The following is an 18,785-nucleotide window of genomic DNA, read 5'->3' on the forward strand; positions in this document are numbered from 1 at the left end:
GCCTGGCACTACTATTGCCATATCCACTTTCTGTTGCTAGAATCGTGTCTGGATCATTACTTTCTTGTTCTTCGCATACTTACTTAGTACCTGTGCACTTGGCTTTATTCTTGAACTTTGTCGTCTTCTTGACTCTGATTTTTCTCTTTTTTCATTCAATCCTCTGGCTTTTTCTCTTTCTAGCTCTTTTGCTTAAATCCGTCATTGTTCCAAGCTTTCAAGCTCTGCAACTGTTGTCGTTCCTCTCCTCCGGTGAAGCTTACATCATTCTGTTATTTTCGCATCTGTCGCCAGACTTCAGCAATTCTCATTCCGGCTTCCCTCTTTCTGGTAAGCCACTGTTCCTCCTGGTTTTATTTCTTGTTGCTTTCCAAGAAGCTCTGCTTCATTGTTAATCACCATTGTTGTTTTACCCGTTGTTTCCAAATCAACTTCTTGAATACATACTGTTCACACATCTGTTGATTTCTGCCACTGTTTTTGGCTTGACACACCTGTGCAATCTTTTTGTCTTGATTTCCTGATAGCTTCATCACCATTCTTGATTACGAATTACATTCTTGTTTCTGTTTTCTGTGTCTTTTTCTAGATTCTTGCTTTCAATCCTTACCTTCAAACTCCAAGGTGCCAATCGCCGAAAAGAGCTTTGATCAAACTTTTCGGGAGATCGATGCTGAACTCGAGGCCGAGAAGGCTGCTGAGAAGTCTTCCCAACTGTCTTCTATATCCTGTCATTGATGCCGAGTAGTTTTGTTTCCTTCTTTTACTCCTTGTACCTTGTACCTTGTACTTAGTTCTTCTTTGTATGCTTTTAATCCGGCCGACGTGCCATTTTTGTAGTCTGAATAATTTATTTTTCAATATTCAGGCCGAAGTGCCTTCTTTCTTCTTTAAATGTATTTCTCTAATTTCTTCTTTGAATGAATGTCTTCTTTTTTTTGCTCCTGTATGATTCTACACTTAGAATAATTTGCATATCTTCAAAGTACACCTTGACTGTGCAATCTCTTCGGGTAAAATACCTCTGTCATAACTTCTAATCTTGCTCATCTCGGCCTTGTCCTAACACTTGAAAATATTGTAACAAATATTTTCACAAGTGTTGCTTAGGACTTGTCACTTTCTCAATGTCTTCTATCAAGACTTCAGTTTTCCATATTTCAAGTTTTGACAACCTGGTAGTCTCGGCAAGTACGCAAATATTGCTTGAGCTTGACTTTAACTTGTAAATTTTTCTCAAAAATTTTAACAAGTGTTTTAACCATCATTCTTTATCATAACCTCGGCTTAACTTCAACTTGTAAATTTTTCTCAAAATTTCAACAAGTGTTAAACCATATTCCTTTCGATACGACCTTGGTTTAACTATAACTTGTAAATTCACACAGAATTTCAACAAGTGTTTAAACCAATCTTCTTCCGATACGACCTCGGTTTAACTTCAACTTATAAATTCACACAGAATTTCAACAAGTGTTAAATATCACATCAGTTTAACTTCAACTTGTAAATTCACACAAAATTTCAACAAGTGTTAAATATGACCTCGGTTTAACTTCAACTTTAAATTCACACAGAATTTCAACAAGTGTTAAACATCATCTCGATTTAACTTCAACTTGTAAATTCACACAGAATTTCAACAAGTGTTAAATATCACATCGGCTTAACTTCAACTTGTAAATTCACACAGAATTTCAACAAGTGTTAAATATGACCTCGGTTTAACTTCAACACAGAATTTCAACAAGTGTTAAATATCACATCGGTTTAACTTCAACTTGTAAATTCACACAGAATTTCAACAAGTGTTAAATATCATCTCGGTTTAACATCAACTTGTAAATTCACACAGAATTTTAACAAGTGTTAAATATCATCTCGGTTTAACTTCAACTTGTAAATTCACAAAGAATTTCAACAAGTGTTAAACATCATCTCGGTTTAACTTCAACTTGTAAATTCACACAGAATTTCAACAAGTGTTAAATATCACATCGGTTTAACTTTAACTTGTAAATTCACACAGAATTTCAACAAGTGTTAAATAATGACTTCGGTTTAACTTCAACTTGTAAATTCACACAGAATTTCAACAAGTGTTAAATGATGACTTCAGTTTAACTTCAACTTGTAAATTCATACAGAATTTCAACAAGTGTTAAATATCACATCGGTTTAACTTCAACTTGTAAATTCACACAGAATTTCAACAAGTGTTAAATAATGACTTCGGTTTAACTTCAACTTGTAAATTGTCCACAAATTTCAACAAGTGTTAAACAATGATCTCGTTTAACTTCAACTTGTAAATTGTCCACAAATTTCAACAAGTGTTTAAACAATGATCTTGGTTTAACTTCAACTTGTAAATTGTCCACAAATTTCAACAAGTGTTAAACAAATGATCTCGGTTTAACTTCAACTTGTAAATTGTCCGCAAATTTCAACAAGTGTTAAACAATGATCTCGGTTTAACTTCAACTTGTAAATTCACACAGAATTTCAACAAGTGTTAAACAATGATTTCGGTTTAACTTCAACTTGTAAATTGTCCACAAATTTCAACAAGTGTTAAACAATGATTTCGGTTTAACTTCAACTTGTAAATTGTCCACAAATTTCAACAAGTGTTAAACAATGATTTCGGTTTAACTTCAACTTGTAAATTGTCCACAAATTTTAACACTTTTTAACTTCAATTTGTAAATTGTCCACAAATTTCAACAAGTGTTAAACAATGATTTCGGTTTAACTTCAACTTGTAAATTGTCCACAAATTTCAACAAGTGTTAAACATATTTGTCTTCTCTCTGCCCCCTGCATGGCTTTCACATGCTCTTTTGTGGACCTCATAAAAGGTGTTCAACCTGGCTAACTGCAGTCTGACCTTTTATGTTTTCTTTTTATCTTCTGGGATCTGAGATCTGCTCACTGAGCTCTTCTCTTCTCGGGCTTAAGTGCCGAGGTCTTGTCTGTTGGAATCTTGGATCTGCTTTCTCAGGTTGAGCTCTTCTCTTCTCGGACCTACTCATCTAGGCCGAGATCATGCCTTCTGGGATCCGGGATTCGGGATCTAGAATCCGGGATCTGCTCACTTAGGGTGAGCTCTTGTCTTCTCGGACCTACTTATTTAGGCCGAGATCTTGTCTTCTGGGATTCAGGATCCAAGATCTGGAATCCGGGATCTGCTCACTTGGGCTGAGCTCTTTTATACTTGAATGTCATCTCCTTGGGAGCACTCATGCCCCCTGTCTTTGCGTCCCTTCTAAAAGGGTCTTCACTCCGTTTATGTCGACGCATTCTCTATTTTTGCTAAACTCGTCATTTTCGATATGTTGATCTTGTACAGTGATGGCCATCTATTCTCCTTTCTTTCCCACAGACGGCGCCAAATTGTGTGAGTGATTTTCTGACCACACTGCCTGCTTAGTAACCAGTTGGAGAGTACCGGCAGAATAGATGGCACCTGGCTGACCTGCAATAGAAAGAGAAGATTCCGGCGGTGGTTCATCCACCCGAGGGCACTCCGATGATCAAGTCAGTATATCTCTCAAAGATAAATCAAGTGCTAAACTCACAAGCTTGAGTATCAAAAGCATACCTTAGACCCATGGGGGTGCCTCTCTTTTATAGCCAACATAAATCTAGTCCCAATAGAAGCCTAACTTCTATGGACTCAGGATTACTGCTAATCTTGGACTCCCAGTAAAATTAGGATAAACTCTCTAAGAGTCTTATCTTAATACAAACTGAAGTCTTCTCTCATTCTAGGACTCTTGCCCCTCATCCGCTTTTCTTGGATTCCGATATCTTCGGAGGTAACCTCGGCCTATCCGAGATAACATCGGCATAACAACCAGGACATGTGGCACCTCGGCTGACACGTCGGCGTCACCTTGGCCACGTGTTGGTACTTAGAAAATATATCCCCACAATTGTGCATGGTGGTTTTCAAAGAAGATGTAAACAAAATCTTTTTCAAGGCATAGCATAGCATAGCATGTGTATTTCATATTGGAAATTCTTGCATAAATGTATATACTTTGTTAAGATTTCTCTACTGGGCTTTATGCTTAGCCCTATGGGATTTTGGTCCGGGAAAGATGTGGTGAACCCACCAAACTAGGGCGTGGAAGTTTGTATTGAGAGTACACGGCTCTTTTTGTTGTGATTGTATTTTTGCTAGCCAAGGGCTCTAACTGTTTGGGTCCAAGAGGCCATTTTTGTGTAACCGAGCTTAAGCCTTGGAAATTGTAAGCCCTTTAGGGCATTTTATTTATATTTTGGGATTTGATGTTCTACATGCTATAGATTCATGTATTTTATATCCTTGAATGTATAACTCGCATGTGGGATTATTTTTGTACGAACCTTATGGATTAATGATGTAAAGGTTGGAGAATTGCTATTATTCTTTAATGGATGTTGGTTGATGTACCTAATTTATGTTAGATTATTTTAGGGCGTTACAATAAGGTTCACATTGAATTTTGCTAATAGAGAAGACTAGGTTTCAGTCAGTTAAATATGGGCTTGAGTCAGTGAATGCATGAACAATAATGCACCAAGATAAAAAAAATTAAAGTAATAGACATATAAAACAGATACACCAATTCATTAAGAAACCAGCAAAGTAGCTTTGGATTCAGTACAAACAAGACATTACATAAACCTAATATTGCTACAAAAATAGAAGGCTTCATCCATATGTACAAAGTGCAAATAGAGAGTAATGTTTCCAGAGAAACAATTTTGGGTTTGTGTTTGTTCTTCTGTAGAATTTCAACCACAACCATGTCAATGTCCTATTTTTTCTTACATAACAAAAAATAAAATGAAAAGATAAAACAATCACAAGGAGAAGTCAACAATTCACAAATGGATGCAAATTGGGGAAACAAATATCCTACTTTCAAACAAGATAAGCATCCAAACCTATTGAATCAAAGTGTCGTAAAGGACAATGCGCTTGTTCTTAAAGAACCCCATACATATATGCCTGCATAATGTTGACAAGCAAGGTCAGTCCAAAACAAAAACAAAAGCATCTCAGATTTAAGTAATATAAATATTGTGTGAGATTTCCAGATTCTGGGTTACAATATAACCTTTTGAGACACAAAAGATAGCACCAACCATCAACTTAAGAATCAAAATCTAAAACAAAGAGTTTTGAAATTTCACAGAAGAACAAACACAAACCCAGTCAAATGAATCATGAAATTATGAAATCAACATCAAACCCATAAAACTCTAGAAATCAAACCAATTAAACTAAACCCATTTAAGAAATCAACACAAAATTAAACTAAATAAATCATTTCAAACCCTAGAGCAAGAGTTGGAAATGGGAAAATAGAGGAAGAATATCAAACCCTAGAGCAAGAATGAGAAATGGGGGAAATAAAGGAAGAATATCAAACCCTAGAGCAAGAGTGAGAAATGGAGAGAGAGGGTGGTGATTTGTGGCGGTGGCTGTGGCGATGTGCAATGCAGGTCTGCTTCATGGTGGTGAGCGACTGCGGTGAGGAGGTGAGGTTTGGTGGTGCCTGAGATTCTCTGTGAGAGAGAGCTTTGAAACTTTTTGTATTCCTATTCTGCTTCAGACTTGGGCGCCAATCTATATCACTAAAATTTTACACCTTTAGTGACTGAATTCACTTTTTGTTGGAAAAACTTTATTTATAACGACTAAATTATTTGGTAGCCAAATCTTAAGTAATGGCGACTAAAATGTTAGTTGCCAAAAGTATCAATTTGGCGACTAATTTTATTTTATATTATTTTTTGGGAAAAATAAGTATATGACGACTAAATTTTTTTTATTTGCAACCAAAATAGTTCAATAACAATTAAAACGGTGTAGTTTTATTATCTATGACCAAAATATTTTAGTTGCTAAAATTTTTTTCATTCCCGCTTTTTTTTTGGTCTTCCCTCTTCGACTTTTGCTGACCAAATTTCAATTTTGAAAATTATATTTTGGCAACTAAAAAATATTAGTCGGCAAAACTCCAAACCTTTGCCTACCAAATTTTTATTTAGTCGCCAAATGAAAACTTTTGCGACTAAATTTTATTTAGTCGGAAAAATTGGTTGGGAAAAAAGTAAATTCCTGTAGTGCCCATAGACATATATGCTTGATTAGAGGGTTAGTTGATTGCCCAAAGAGAGGTGGTTTTGTTGATTAAGATTTAGTTTCTTCTATTTTTTTTACTTTCTATTTTTCTCTTTCTCTGTAATTGGTTTATTAACTAAACTTTAGCAAGAGAGAAGTGTAATATGAAGAGTTTGAGACTTAAGCTTAGGAAAGTGAAATAGTGTTGTAACTAACTAATTCTGTAATATCACTGAGACTTGAGTGTAATATGTTCATGAGTTTGCTAATCATACATTTTATTTAACTAATTGATACATTTTTCTTGCTACATTTTGGGCTTTGATACACTTTAATTTTACACAATGGGGGTGAGTGGCAATGCACGATTTTTCTTTCCATGCCTTTTCTTTTAAAACATTACCTATCAATAATTGACATGAGAGATGGTTTGCTAATATTGCAATAACTGAGATTATATTCTTTTTGAATTTCAGCTAAAGTTCCAATGAGACCAACATCCTCAATTAGAACAAAAAAGATTGATAATTTGGGTAAGTATAACAGTGATACTATAAGAAAGGAACAATTTTTCTTTGAAATTATTTTGTGAATAAATTTTTCATGTACTACATAAAAGATTGGACAGGAGAAGATTAATCCCAACATTATTTCTACCATGCCTTTAGGCACAAACATACACTAATATATATAATACCTAAAATACCCCTCTAAATACAAAGTAAATAAAAAAAATGTTCATATATTCTTCTTAATCATTATCCATCCAAATAAAAAACTCAGGAGAAAAAAAAAATTTCCCACCTAGATAAAAAACTCCAATCATTTATTTATTCTTCTTTTTTTTTCTCACCTTATTATCGAGTGTTAAGATAGTTGAAATTGAGGCCTTGAAAAGTGAAAGCGAACCAAAAAACAAAAAAATCGGCTGTATTTGGGAAAGCTCTGGAACTACCCTTCCAGAGCTTATTTATCACATGACATTTGTTTATGACTTTCAAAAGTTAATTTCACGTTTAATTTTGAAAACTTGATTGGAGATGAGAAAATTTGAATTAACTGATCGTCCGGTTAGTTGACTGAAACAATGTAATTTTTTTTTTTTTTTGCAATTCACACATGTTAATTTTATATATTCGAAAAAAATATTTTCTGAATTTTTTAAAAAAAATTATGAGCTTTAATAGAATTTTGAGTTATGTGTTTAGTTATGAATTGTAAGTTTTTGTATCAAATATCATATGTCACATCAAAAATTCTCCACTCAATTAAAAACTCTTTCATCAAATAAATTTTCTACACTCAAATTATAATTATAAAACTTACAAATTCAAAATATAACTCCTACTCTCAAATTATATTTAGAAAGTTCTACCAAACGCAACTCAATTTTAAAACCACCCCTCGTGGCGTGTATCCAAACACAACCTAATTTGTTATGGTAGGAGCGAGGAATTTGGGAGAAATCTCATTATTGGGGGTGTTGGTTAGAGATGGCAATCTGAAACCGGCCCGACGGTGACCCGACCCCCCGTCCCCGAATTTAATGGTTATTCACCGAAAAATATCCCCTACGGGCCGGGGACGGTATTCAAAATTTCATCCCCGATGATATCCGGGCCGGGGACGGGGATAGATGTTTCGTACCCGGCCCCGGCCCGGCCCCGGCCCCGCTCCCCGGCCCCGGCCCCGCCCCGGTTATTCCCCGAGATGAAATTACCTTGTTGTCCTTGCATATATATATATCATATATGCTTGTGTTTGATTAGGGTTCACTTTCAGACACCAAACTTCCTCTCACACACACGGCGCTCCTCTCCCTCTCTCGCAGCTCGCCACTGGTCTCCCCCTCATCACCGGCGATCCTCCTCACCGGCGATCCTCCATCATCACCGAGCCTCTCACTCACCCACGGTGCTCCTCTCTCTCTCTCTCGCTCACCACTGGTCTCTCGCTCTCGCTCGCCACTGGTCTCTCCCTCTCTCTTTCATCTGTCACCGCCGAGCCTCCCTCCTCACCGGCGATCCTCCGATCGTCCCTTACCTCCGCTCCTCCGGCTCTCTCTGTTTCGGTATCTCTCTCTCTCTCTCTCTCTCTCTCTTTCTAGGGTTTACATATATGTATATTATATATATATATATATATCTGAGTGTTTAGTATTCATTGCGGAGTGTGCAATGAATAAACCAGTTTGTCCCTGTAATACTTCGTTCTCTCTGTGCAGGATTAAAATAGTTTGGTTCTTAAAGAAAATATTTGGTTACAGGTCTTAGGTTTCACAGTGATCGGTTTACATTTGCCTATGATTTTTGTAATATTTTCTAATTAGTTCAATATTTCGCAGAGAACTTCCTTAAAAGTTCTACATTTGGTCACATACGGTGTTTGGTTAGTTCATTTCTTTTTAACACGAACTATTCATGAGTAATTCTAACTTGGAAAACCCTTCTCAACTTTTCTCTATGTATTTCATTCTACTAATATAGATTTATCAGGAAAAAAAAAAAAATAGATTTAGAAAAGTACCCTGCCTCCCTTTCTTTTTAGTTGGATGTTGATGTCTTGTGCAAGCCTAGAATTTCTTTGTTGTTTTTTTTCTTATTGAAATAATAAGTGTTTTGAGAAGTCCTTGGAATTTATGCATTAGGTAATTATTGGAATCCACTTCATGGTTCCAATTTGGTTTCACTGATGCAATTTAGTCCACTCCATGGTAAACCACTTGTTGACCATTTAATTCAGTAACTAACCAGTTGCACCGATGCAATTCAATTGCAACTTAATGATTTGTCACAATATAAAACAATAAAATAGTATGAGACTTGGATTTTGGGACTTTAAATTGTTGAAATTCTGCATTTTTGTTTAGCTTGATGTAGTTCTTTTGTCATTATCTCTGCGTATCATATACTACAATTGATGAATAGAATTACGTTCTTATTGTACAAAAAGAAACACACACCCAATAAAAAAAAGAAAAAGAGCTTGATTATGATTGAAGTCACATATTATTGGCAACATTTTAGTGTGTGAAGGTCATGGTTTTGCAGTCTCGAGGCATGCTTATGTTGATCTGGTTCCGTAACTTGTATTCTCACAGATCTTAACTTTGATTTGTGGTGCTTTCTATTTCTGCTGGACAATATTTTTGAGTGTAATGGATTTTAATAGGTGCCTACAAAATCTTTAATTACGAATGTGCTATTTTTGGAGCAAACATTTCCTCTGAAAGTTTGCCTTGCTCATGTTACTGTTCTGTTATAGTTATTTTGTAGAGGGCATCCTAGGAATAAAATAAAGTTAAGTTGTTTACTGTTCTAATTGTTTCAATCATGTCATAATTTGTTTGAAAGATGATGAGTACTTAATTTATTTATATTAATTCAATCCATATTATTTTTATAAAGGTGAAAAATGTCAGATGTTAACTCTGAAGCACCAGTTAACTCTGAAGCACCCGTTAACTCTCAAGTACCATTTGAGAATGACACGTCACAACATTCATCGCCACCTACGAACGCACCTATGTGAGTCCACATCGTAGTAGACTTCATCCAAACACATTAGAAGCATTAATGTGTGCACAAAGTTGGTTGTGGGGTGAAGAGATGAAAGGTATTATTTCATCCAATTTGCATATTATTATTTATATTACCATGGAATAATTTCACTATTGAATTTATATTCTTTACTTTTTAGGAAATTTAACATTGGAATCGGTGGGCTATGCAACTATATATGATGATGATGAGATCGAGTCGGATCAGTCATGTGCCACTTTTGTGTTAGTTGTCATCTTTTTTGTTTTAATTGTTAACATTTTTTACATTTTATTATTAGTATTAATTATTTATTTTTTTCCTTTTGTTATTTAACAGGAGTTCAAGTTGAAGGAGATGATGGAAGTTGTGTGGTTTGTATGGGTTTGAAGAAATAATGGATTTGCTTTTTTATGTTGTAATGGATATATATTTTTTTATTTTTAATTTCAATGTTTGGGTAACCTATTCCTTGCGGGTTGTGCTTGGGATTAATTATTCTCTTTGGTACTTGTTGAATTTTCTTGTGTGTGTGGGTTGCTGGACAGATGTTTGTTTTGTGTTATTTTGTTACTACATGATGTTTTGTTTGTGTTGTTTTGTTGGACTGCTGAATTTTCATGTTGTAATGGATGTTGAATTTTTATAATGTTGCTACAGGATGTAATGGATGCTGAATTTTCAGGATGTTGCTACAGGATTTAAATGGATGTTTATTGATGTTTTGTATTTTGCTTCAGGATGTTTACATTTACAGATTTTTACAAATTTTTTTGTTGCCTCAGGATGTTTTGTATGTTGGCAACAAAATGTTGCTTCAGATTTTTAATCAATTTACAGATGTTTCAGATTTGTAATCAATTTACAGATATTTAATCCATTGTTTCAGGATGAAAATGGATTTTAAGGATGTTTTGTAAAACTGGATGTTTCAGGATGTTTTTTAATCTATTTACAGATTTTTACATTAAAAAAAAAAAAAAAAAAAATTCGGGGATTTTCGGGGTCGGGGATCCCCGATCCCCGATCGGGGGCGGGGATGGGGCCGGGTTTTGGGTCCCCGTCGGGGATCGGGGACGGGGACGGGGCGTATATAAATTTCGGGGATCGGGGACGGGGAGTAGTCCCCGGCCCCGCCCCGCCCCGTTGCCATTCCTAGTGTTGGTGGCTTAATCACCAACAAATTAGGTTAATCGGATTGTCCAGTCTATAATCGAATTAGACTGTGTTGTTAGACTCGTGGAGGCCCACCACGGATCCCGTTTTGATAATTTGAACCGCTCAATATGTAGAAATCGTTGAGTACTATATGTTTATAAAAAATCACGTTAATCGGATATCGATAGCTATATAATCAAATCAGTTTTGTATAAAAAAAATAGACGGTGAATAAATTAACGGTTGACAAAAATCTGTTTTAATCACAAAGCTATCGATATCCGATCAACGTGATTTTTTATAAACATATAGTACTTGACGAGTTCTACATATTGAACGATTCAGATTATCAAAAAAGAACATGTGATGGGCCTCCATGAGCCTAACAGTACCGTCCAGTCCGATTAAGGACTGTACAGAAGCCATTCCCTTTCTCCAAAATCTAAAGCAACCCACCACTCTGCCTGCGTGAGTCCGACTCACACCGCACCTTCATCTTTTTGCGAAGCAAAATGGAGATTCTACCTACCAATTTCCATCACTCACCATCCCCAACCCACCATCACCATCACCATCACCATCATCGTCACCCATGGTTTTTAGTCTTCCTCCTGTGTTTTCTTCCTTCATCTGATTTGGTTTCTCCTCCATTCCCTTCTTCTGATTGTTAACCAACAATGGAGGCAAAGCTGTTGCGAGTCGCCTCTCCTCCCATATCGATACCTACTGCTTTCAGGTATTTGAAACCCATTTGCCTTCTCTCCCACCATAACAGCCTAAGTGGCAGATTTGGATTCCTCAATTCAAACTTGCCAAACCATGGCATCCAATCGCTTCAAGCCTCTGCAATTTCCGTTGGGTACACATCTAAAATTCTTATTATTGTTATTATTGTTGTTGTTGTTATTTATTTATTTATTTTTCTGGGCTCTGTATTGTTAGCTCAATTCTGTGGGTATGGGTAAATTGTAATTCATCGTTTGTAGTCTGTCTTATAGCAAAAGTTCCTATGTTTTTGCTCATTGTTGTCATTGTAGTGTAATGTGTTATCTTTAAGTTTGGATTCTGCTCCGAACTACAAATGGGTTTAATTCTATTTTTTTGAACAATTAATTGAAGGGCTAGATTGACTATACGTATGATTTAGATTTACCTTGAATCCTGATTTCTTGAACTGTTAAATATACATATATATATATATATATATGAGATTGAGACCTGCCTGTTTGGTTTCGTGTTTTTCTTTAAGTACAGAAAACTTTGTGTTAGAATGAGATGTGGCTCAATGTCAACTAACAGAACATCCTTGAAGTTAGTTTTTATTTACAAAACTGTTATTGTCACATCATTCTCATTTGTGTGTAGGTAAAGTTATTCTTATTAGATGGTTACAAATTAAATAGCCACATCCTAGAGAACCCTATGCCGAATGGGCAATTATACTTTGAGCCCACTTGATTAATTTGAAAACTCTGTTCATTTAGAAACTCAAAATAAAAAAACAAAAAAACAAAAACAAAAAAAAACCAAGAAGTATAAACCTATGTGTTCTGAATGAAGAGTGATCAGATTTGTCCAAATATCCTAACTTTTTTGATCACCGGCCGTTCAATTAAAAGACTGACCAATGGCCTTTTCAGTTTGTTTTGTTCGACTGTGCTCTGAATTTTCGGAGAGAGTTTTGACTCTATGAGGTTCAAAACTGCATGCTTTTCTTTACGGGTATCACTATTTCAATCCACGAAATACTTTTTTACAATGCTCTTTTTAAGCTGATTTCTTGTCATTATGAATGTCCTCTTGTATGGGTTTCTCTCATTCTTGAAGAAGAACACCAGTACAGCAGACCAAACTTCATTCTATCTCTTTCTCAAATTTCAATACAGAGAAGGCAATCTTTCAACCAGTGTCACTTGCCGAGAAATTTGCTTCTTACCTGGAGCACTGTTCAGATATTGTTTCTTTGAGAACACTTCATGCTTCCATATTCACATTTGAACTCCAAAACAACATCTTTGTGGGCTCCAAGCTCCTCAATTGCTATGCTAAGCTTGGGTTCTTAACTGATTCTAGATGGGTATTTGACAAGATCGTTAATAACAGCCTCTCTCTCTGGAATTCAATTCTTGTTGGATATTTTAGAGCTGGTTACCACGATGAAGTTTTGGTTCGATATTTGGATTTAAGACAACGAAACATTGGTGTGAACGGTTCAGCCATCATGTTTAGTTTGAAAAGTTGTACTGAGTTGGGAAGTCTACAATTTGGCAGAGGAATTCATGTGGATGCTTTAAAATTTGGGATGAGTGCTGATCGTTTTGTGGGCTCATCGCTCGTTGGATTGTATTCTACATATGGTGATACTGACAGTGCATCCAAAGTGTTTGATGAAATAATTGAGAGAGATGTGGTTGCTTATACGTCCATGATTACAGGGTATGCTCAAAGTGGTTATCGCCACGCTTATGAAGCTTTTGGTGTTGTTCGGGCTATGCAGGAAGAAGAACTCTGTCCTAACCGGGTGACTTTAGTGAGCTTACTTCAGGCTGCTGGACACTTGGATGCACTGGAAGAGGGTCAGTCTATCCATGGCTATGCTATTAGAAGAGGTATTGGATCTTCAGATGAAGTTTTTGAAACCAGTCTAATGGACATGTATATCAAATGTGGGGCCATGAATAGGGCGGCCTCAATTTTCAGCAAAATGAGCACAAGAACAGTTGCTTCTTGGAATGCATTGATTGCTGGTCATCTTCAAATGGGGCGGCCACTAGAAGCTTTGAATCTTTTCTTTATTATGGTGCAACAAAACCTTGAGCCTGATTTGATTACTTTAGCAAATGGGATTTTGAGTTGTGCTGATTTGAAGTATTTGAATGAAGGAAAGAGTATCCATGGGTACATAATTCGAACAGGGCTTCGGGTTGATATAGTAGCTACCACAGCTTTGATTGACTTGTACTCAAAATGCAACAGTTTAACCCATGCCAGAAAAATCTTTAATAGAATGGAGGCAAAGGATGTTATTTCATTTAATGTGATGATGGCAGGTTATCTCCAAAATGGGTTTGCTTGTGAGGCCATGAACACATTTTATGAAATGGTTGGAACAGGTACTATACCAAATCTTAGTACCATCTTAAGTATACTTTCTGTATTTTCGGATCTGAAAGACGTAAGACAAGGCAGGGGGGTCCATGGATATATATTCAGACACGGGTTGGATTTGCATAGTGAAATAGCTAATCAAGTCATCTACATGTATGCAAAATGTGGATACATAGACTCTTGTGGACAAGTCTTTGATAGAACAAAATATAAAGACTTGGTTTCATGGACATCAATAATGATGGGTTATGTACATCACAGGCGTGCTGATAAAGCCATAGCTCTTTTCCGCCTGATGCAAAGAGAAAAAGTAACTGCCGACTCTGTCACTTTTTTGAGCCTGCTTCAGGGATTTTCTCAGCTGGGATGTTTAAGTCTAGCAAAGGAAGTTCATTGTCGGATATATCGGGTTTCATTGGAGCTAGAGATGCCAGTCATCAATTCTCTAATTACTACTTATGGAAAATGTGGAAAACTAAACATTGCTAGCGCTCTGTTTGAGCACATGAGTGAACGGTGTTTGACATCATGGAACACAATGATTGCTGCATATGGGATGCACGGAAAATGCGTTGAAGCACTTAAATTGTTTGACCGAATGAAGGAGGAAAAGGTTGCTCCGGATGAGGTAACCTTCACTTCGTTGATCTCTGCATGCAGTCATTCAGGCTTGGTAGAACAGGGCCTAAATATTTTCAGGTCCATGAAAGAAGAATATTTTTTAATTCCAATTGAAGAGCATTATGGGTGTATGGTAGATTTATTAAGCCGAGCAGGACAGATTGAAGAAGGGTATGATCTTCTGAATTGTTTGCCATTAAGACAAAGAACTTCTGCATTGGGTGCTTTGCTTGCCGCTTGCAGAGTTCATAAGAACACTCAAATGGGTGAGGTTATAGGAAGGCAACTTCTGAATTTAGAGCCTGATAACCCAACTGCTTATGGTTTGCTGTCAAATTTATACACTGAAGTGGGCAAATGGAATGATGCTGCCAGCATAAGAACTATGTCAAAGGACAGAGGTTTAAAAAAGACTCCTGGATATAGCCTGATAGAAATAGATAAGCAGGTATGTCAAATGTGAATGTGTACTATCAATCAAATTGATTCTGTGTCTTTCAGAAATATGATACAGCATTATTGACTCTAATTCTTTAGTATGTGAAAAAAAGAAGATGATTGTACAATATAATAGTGATAATCTGGGTTCTCTAGGACGTGGCTATTTAATTGGTACCATCTGATAAGGAAAACTTTACTTGTACAAAAGATATATATAGAAAACACTAGAAGAATAATGTGACAATGGATGTTTTGTTTTAAAATAGAAGGTTGACATTGAGCCACATCTCTTTCTGTATTTTGTGTATCATTACTGATCTAATAAAAGTGTTTCATGGTTTCAGTTGTTAGGAGTTTTCCTTTGTGGAGATGTTTCTCAGTTTTGTTTCAAAGAAAGGTCTAAAGTTAGCTCTTGCTTTTTCTAGATTTCTGAAGAAAGAAAGGATTGATGAGACTGACAGCTACACTCTAGACGGTATAAGACATTCTTTAATTCGACAAGAGGACAGCATCATATTTAGCCTCCTGGAGAGAGCTCAATATTGTTTCAATGTTGACACGTATGACCCTAATGCTTTCTTCATGGATGGATTCCACGGCTCGTTGGTTGATTTCATGGTCAAAGAAACTGAAAAGCTTCATGCTCGGGTATGTTATGCCTTAATTTATGAAAGGAGGAAAATAGAATGATTTTATTGCTAGTTTCTGATTTATTTTTTAGTGCACATCAGGTTGGAAGATACAAGAGTCCCGATGAGCATCCTTTCTTCCCAGATGACTTACCAGATACAATGCTGCCACCTCTGCAGTACCCTCAGGTAAGACAATAGATACAATGGTTTAAGTTAATTTACTCTGAGCCAGAATTGTCATTGACATATTGTAACATAATGCATAACATGCAAATTTATGAAGTTTGGATTGGAACATGGCAAACTTGGAGGGTGTTTGTTCATGACTTCTTGAGCTCAATTTAATTTGATGAAGTCAACCACATAGATTTGCTACATACATGAAACTTTATCAAATCTAAGTGTAGAATGTAATCTTGATGTTAATTTAGTAAAATCTTGGTATCAACTATTACAATTGGGAAACTCTCTCTCTCACTATGCACTTGTTTGTGTTCGCAAATTTTTATGCCAGCCATCACTGACATAGCCCCTTGTTTTATATATTCAAATAGGTTCTTCATCCCATCGCTGAGGCAATCAATATCAACAATAAAATATGGGATATGTATTTTGGGGATCTTCTTACAAGACTAGTCAGGGAAGGAGATGATGGTAACTGCGGTTCAGCTGCAGTCTGTGACACAATTTGCTTGCAGGTATACATTTTAACATATAATTAATCTTGATTAGTTTGAACTGTGAATTATTGGAACAGGAGATGATTTTACTGCAGTAATGTACTGTGAACTGCATTTTAATGCTTCCGAGTGTGTGCTTGCTTTAACACACCTATTTGTAGATGGTAATTTGTTTTTAATTTGATTTTGTCCATGAAGCTCATCATGTTTAATTTTCTACAAATGGTAAAGCAAGTAGCCTAAACTGAATATCCTACGTTGAATTATAAACAAGACATTTTCCCCGTTGTAAAACAGTGAATGATCCATTTGCCGAGTATTAGTGACTGCCTACTTTGTTCACTAGTTACATTAATGATCCAACATTCTTTCTCATGATAGAAGTAATGGATGGATTTGTTGCTTTTGAAGATATATGCTGAATAATTATATATATATTAGCATAACGTTTTTAGATATGTTTTTTATATATCCCAAAGCATGGTATTTAACGTAGTGTTGGGGATTAACCATTCTAACTTGCAACTATTCCTTCTATGTATTGCTGTACTTCTGTTTTCAGGCTCTCTCAAAGAGAATTCATTATGGTAAATTTGTAGCAGAGGCTAAATTTCGAGCTTCACCAGCTGCATATGAAGCTGCCATTAGAGCACAAGTATATATTTTATTTTTCAGATGCACCCCAGTGCATCCATTCCTTTAGTATAACTTTTTCAAAACCTTGTGTGCTGAAACAGGTCATGATCACTTAGATTTTGTTAAATTGTGGTGCTTGTGATTTTGCAGGACAGGACTCGACTGATGGATTTGCTGACATATCCCACTGTGGAAGAGGCGATAAAGAGGAGAGTAGAGATGAAAGCCAAAACTTACGGGAAAGAGGTGACTGATAATAATAATGTCGAGGAAGATGGAGCTGATCCGGTATGCAAAATAAAACCAAGCTTGGTTGCTGACCTATATGGGGACTGGATCATGCCCTTGACAAAGGAAGTTCAAGTTGAATATTTATTGAGAAGGCTTGATTGAATTAAGGTCAGTTTCTAAAAATAAAATCATATATGTATATTATACTACAATATGAAGAAATGGTCTAATGCCACTTTGACACGTGTACACGCAGTGTGTTTATGAATAAAGTCTCCGAATGCTGTTTATGATTGTGATGTCTGTATGTACAAGAGGATTCTGGCACATGTCTTGATCATGTGAAAATAGGATGCAAGGTTGATATTTCAGAAGTTGTAAGTATTTTTTTTTTTTTTTTTTCTCTGAGTAGATGCGACTCTGGTTATTGGTTCGGATAAAACTGTGTTGTAGTAATCAATCACGGATTGAATTAGAATTCTCCGCAGTGAAAGCTTTATGCTTACGTTTAAAGTTATTACATCATTTTGAAGTGTGATTTTAATGTTAGGTTTAACTCGAATGGTTAAATTTATGTAGGTCTTGTTTGACGAAGAGTTTTTTTTTTAAGATTAAAATTCATAAAAAGATAAAATATGTTAAAATAGTTAATAAAATAAAATATCATATCAAATTTATATTTATTTTACTCTTTTTTTTTTATAAATATTACATCACATTCAATTATAAAAAAATTTAATTATTTTTTTAAATATAAATATTTTGATCTATTAAAATAATTTAAAATTAAATAGATTATTAAAATAGTCAACTTTTTTAAAGAGACCTACTTTACAGAATTGTATTGTTATGATAAGAAAACAAACATAGTAAGAAGTTATTATAGAAAAAAGAGGGGGTGGTGACAGACAAACCAAATCTCACAGACACCGTTTGGGAAAAGTTATTTGGGGTATTTTTTTTTGGTTATTTTAGTCGTAAAAGATAAAATATGTTATTTTAACTATAAAAAATAAAATATCACATTCAATTCATAATTATTACACTATTTTCTCATAAAAAAAAAGTTAAAAAATCAAAAAGCTCTTTCCAAACTAAGGCCTTGTTTGGCATGATCTAAAAAAGTCAAAAAGTTAAAAAGTCACCATTCTATTTAAGTCACATCATCTTATTTAAGTCACATCACCTCTCTAACACATCACTTCAAACCCAATCCATACCGAACTCATATTTTATAAAAAATCAAAAAATACATTTATTTAGATTATCTTGAATTACTCTTAAACTTTTTAGTCCAAACTAAAATAACTAAAAAAATAAAAAAACTAAAAAACTAACCCACTCACCAAACAGATGCAGAATTTGTTTGGGGCCACAAATTTTAAGGTCTATTTAATTGTTTTTTAAAAAAATATATAAAAAAGTAAAAAAAATATCAAATAAATTGGTAAATTATTTATTTTTTTAATTATCAGGCCTAATTTCGAAGTGGACCCCCAACCGGGTGTTGCGGTTAGAGAGCAGGCAACCCCACATGCAAAATGCAGGAATAAAGGAAAAGGCTCTGATTTTCGTGCCTTTTCATGAAAAATTTAAAAGTGAAATGTAATATTATAGT

The 18,785-nt window shown here is 35.3% G+C and overlaps 1 protein-coding gene and 1 long non-coding RNA gene across 13 annotated transcripts in view; one reads left to right on the top strand and one right to left on the bottom strand.

The window, feature by feature from the left end:
• The window catches only part of LOC114296531 (uncharacterized), a 37,265-nt gene extending 31,614 nt beyond the window's left edge, over positions 1 to 5,651 (bottom strand). For all 6 annotated transcript variants that reach the window (XR_014346703.1, XR_014346699.1, XR_014346702.1 and 3 more), the window contains exons 1-2: positions 5,112 to 5,651; positions 4,939 to 5,002 (exon numbers count right to left, since the gene is read on the bottom strand). This is a non-coding gene — a long non-coding RNA (uncharacterized LOC114296531). The remainder of the gene's footprint in view (positions 1 to 4,938; positions 5,003 to 5,111) is intronic.
• Positions 5,652 to 11,251: 5,600 nt separating this feature from the next.
• Positions 11,252 to 17,692, top strand: LOC114296501 (chorismate mutase 1, chloroplastic). 7 transcript variants are annotated; one of them, XM_082899095.1, is made up of 8 exons: positions 11,295 to 11,677; positions 12,705 to 14,995; positions 15,414 to 15,636; positions 15,720 to 15,806; positions 16,175 to 16,318; positions 16,863 to 16,955; positions 17,087 to 17,335; positions 17,424 to 17,541. In XM_082899095.1, the coding sequence occupies exons 1-3, from the start codon at positions 11,638 to 11,640 to the stop codon at positions 15,435 to 15,437; spliced, it is 2,355 nt and encodes a 784-aa protein (XP_082755221.1). In that variant the 5' UTR covers positions 11,295 to 11,637; the 3' UTR covers positions 15,438 to 15,636; positions 15,720 to 15,806; positions 16,175 to 16,318; positions 16,863 to 16,955; positions 17,087 to 17,335; positions 17,424 to 17,541. The 7 variants fall into 7 exon arrangements, with proteins under 7 accessions (XP_028096596.2, XP_028096597.2, XP_028096598.1 ...); XM_028240796.2 differs by lacking the exon at positions 12,705 to 14,995 and having other exon boundaries at positions 11,281 to 11,677; positions 17,424 to 17,692; XM_082899091.1 differs by having other exon boundaries at positions 11,287 to 11,677; positions 17,087 to 17,692.
• The last annotated feature ends 1,093 nt before the right edge of the window (positions 17,693 to 18,785 follow it).

Source organism: Camellia sinensis, chromosome 1, assembly GCF_055761805.1.
Source record: "Camellia sinensis isolate YWXY chromosome 1, ASM5576180v1, whole genome shotgun sequence".
Taxonomy (NCBI): domain Eukaryota; kingdom Viridiplantae; phylum Streptophyta; class Magnoliopsida; order Ericales; family Theaceae; genus Camellia; species Camellia sinensis.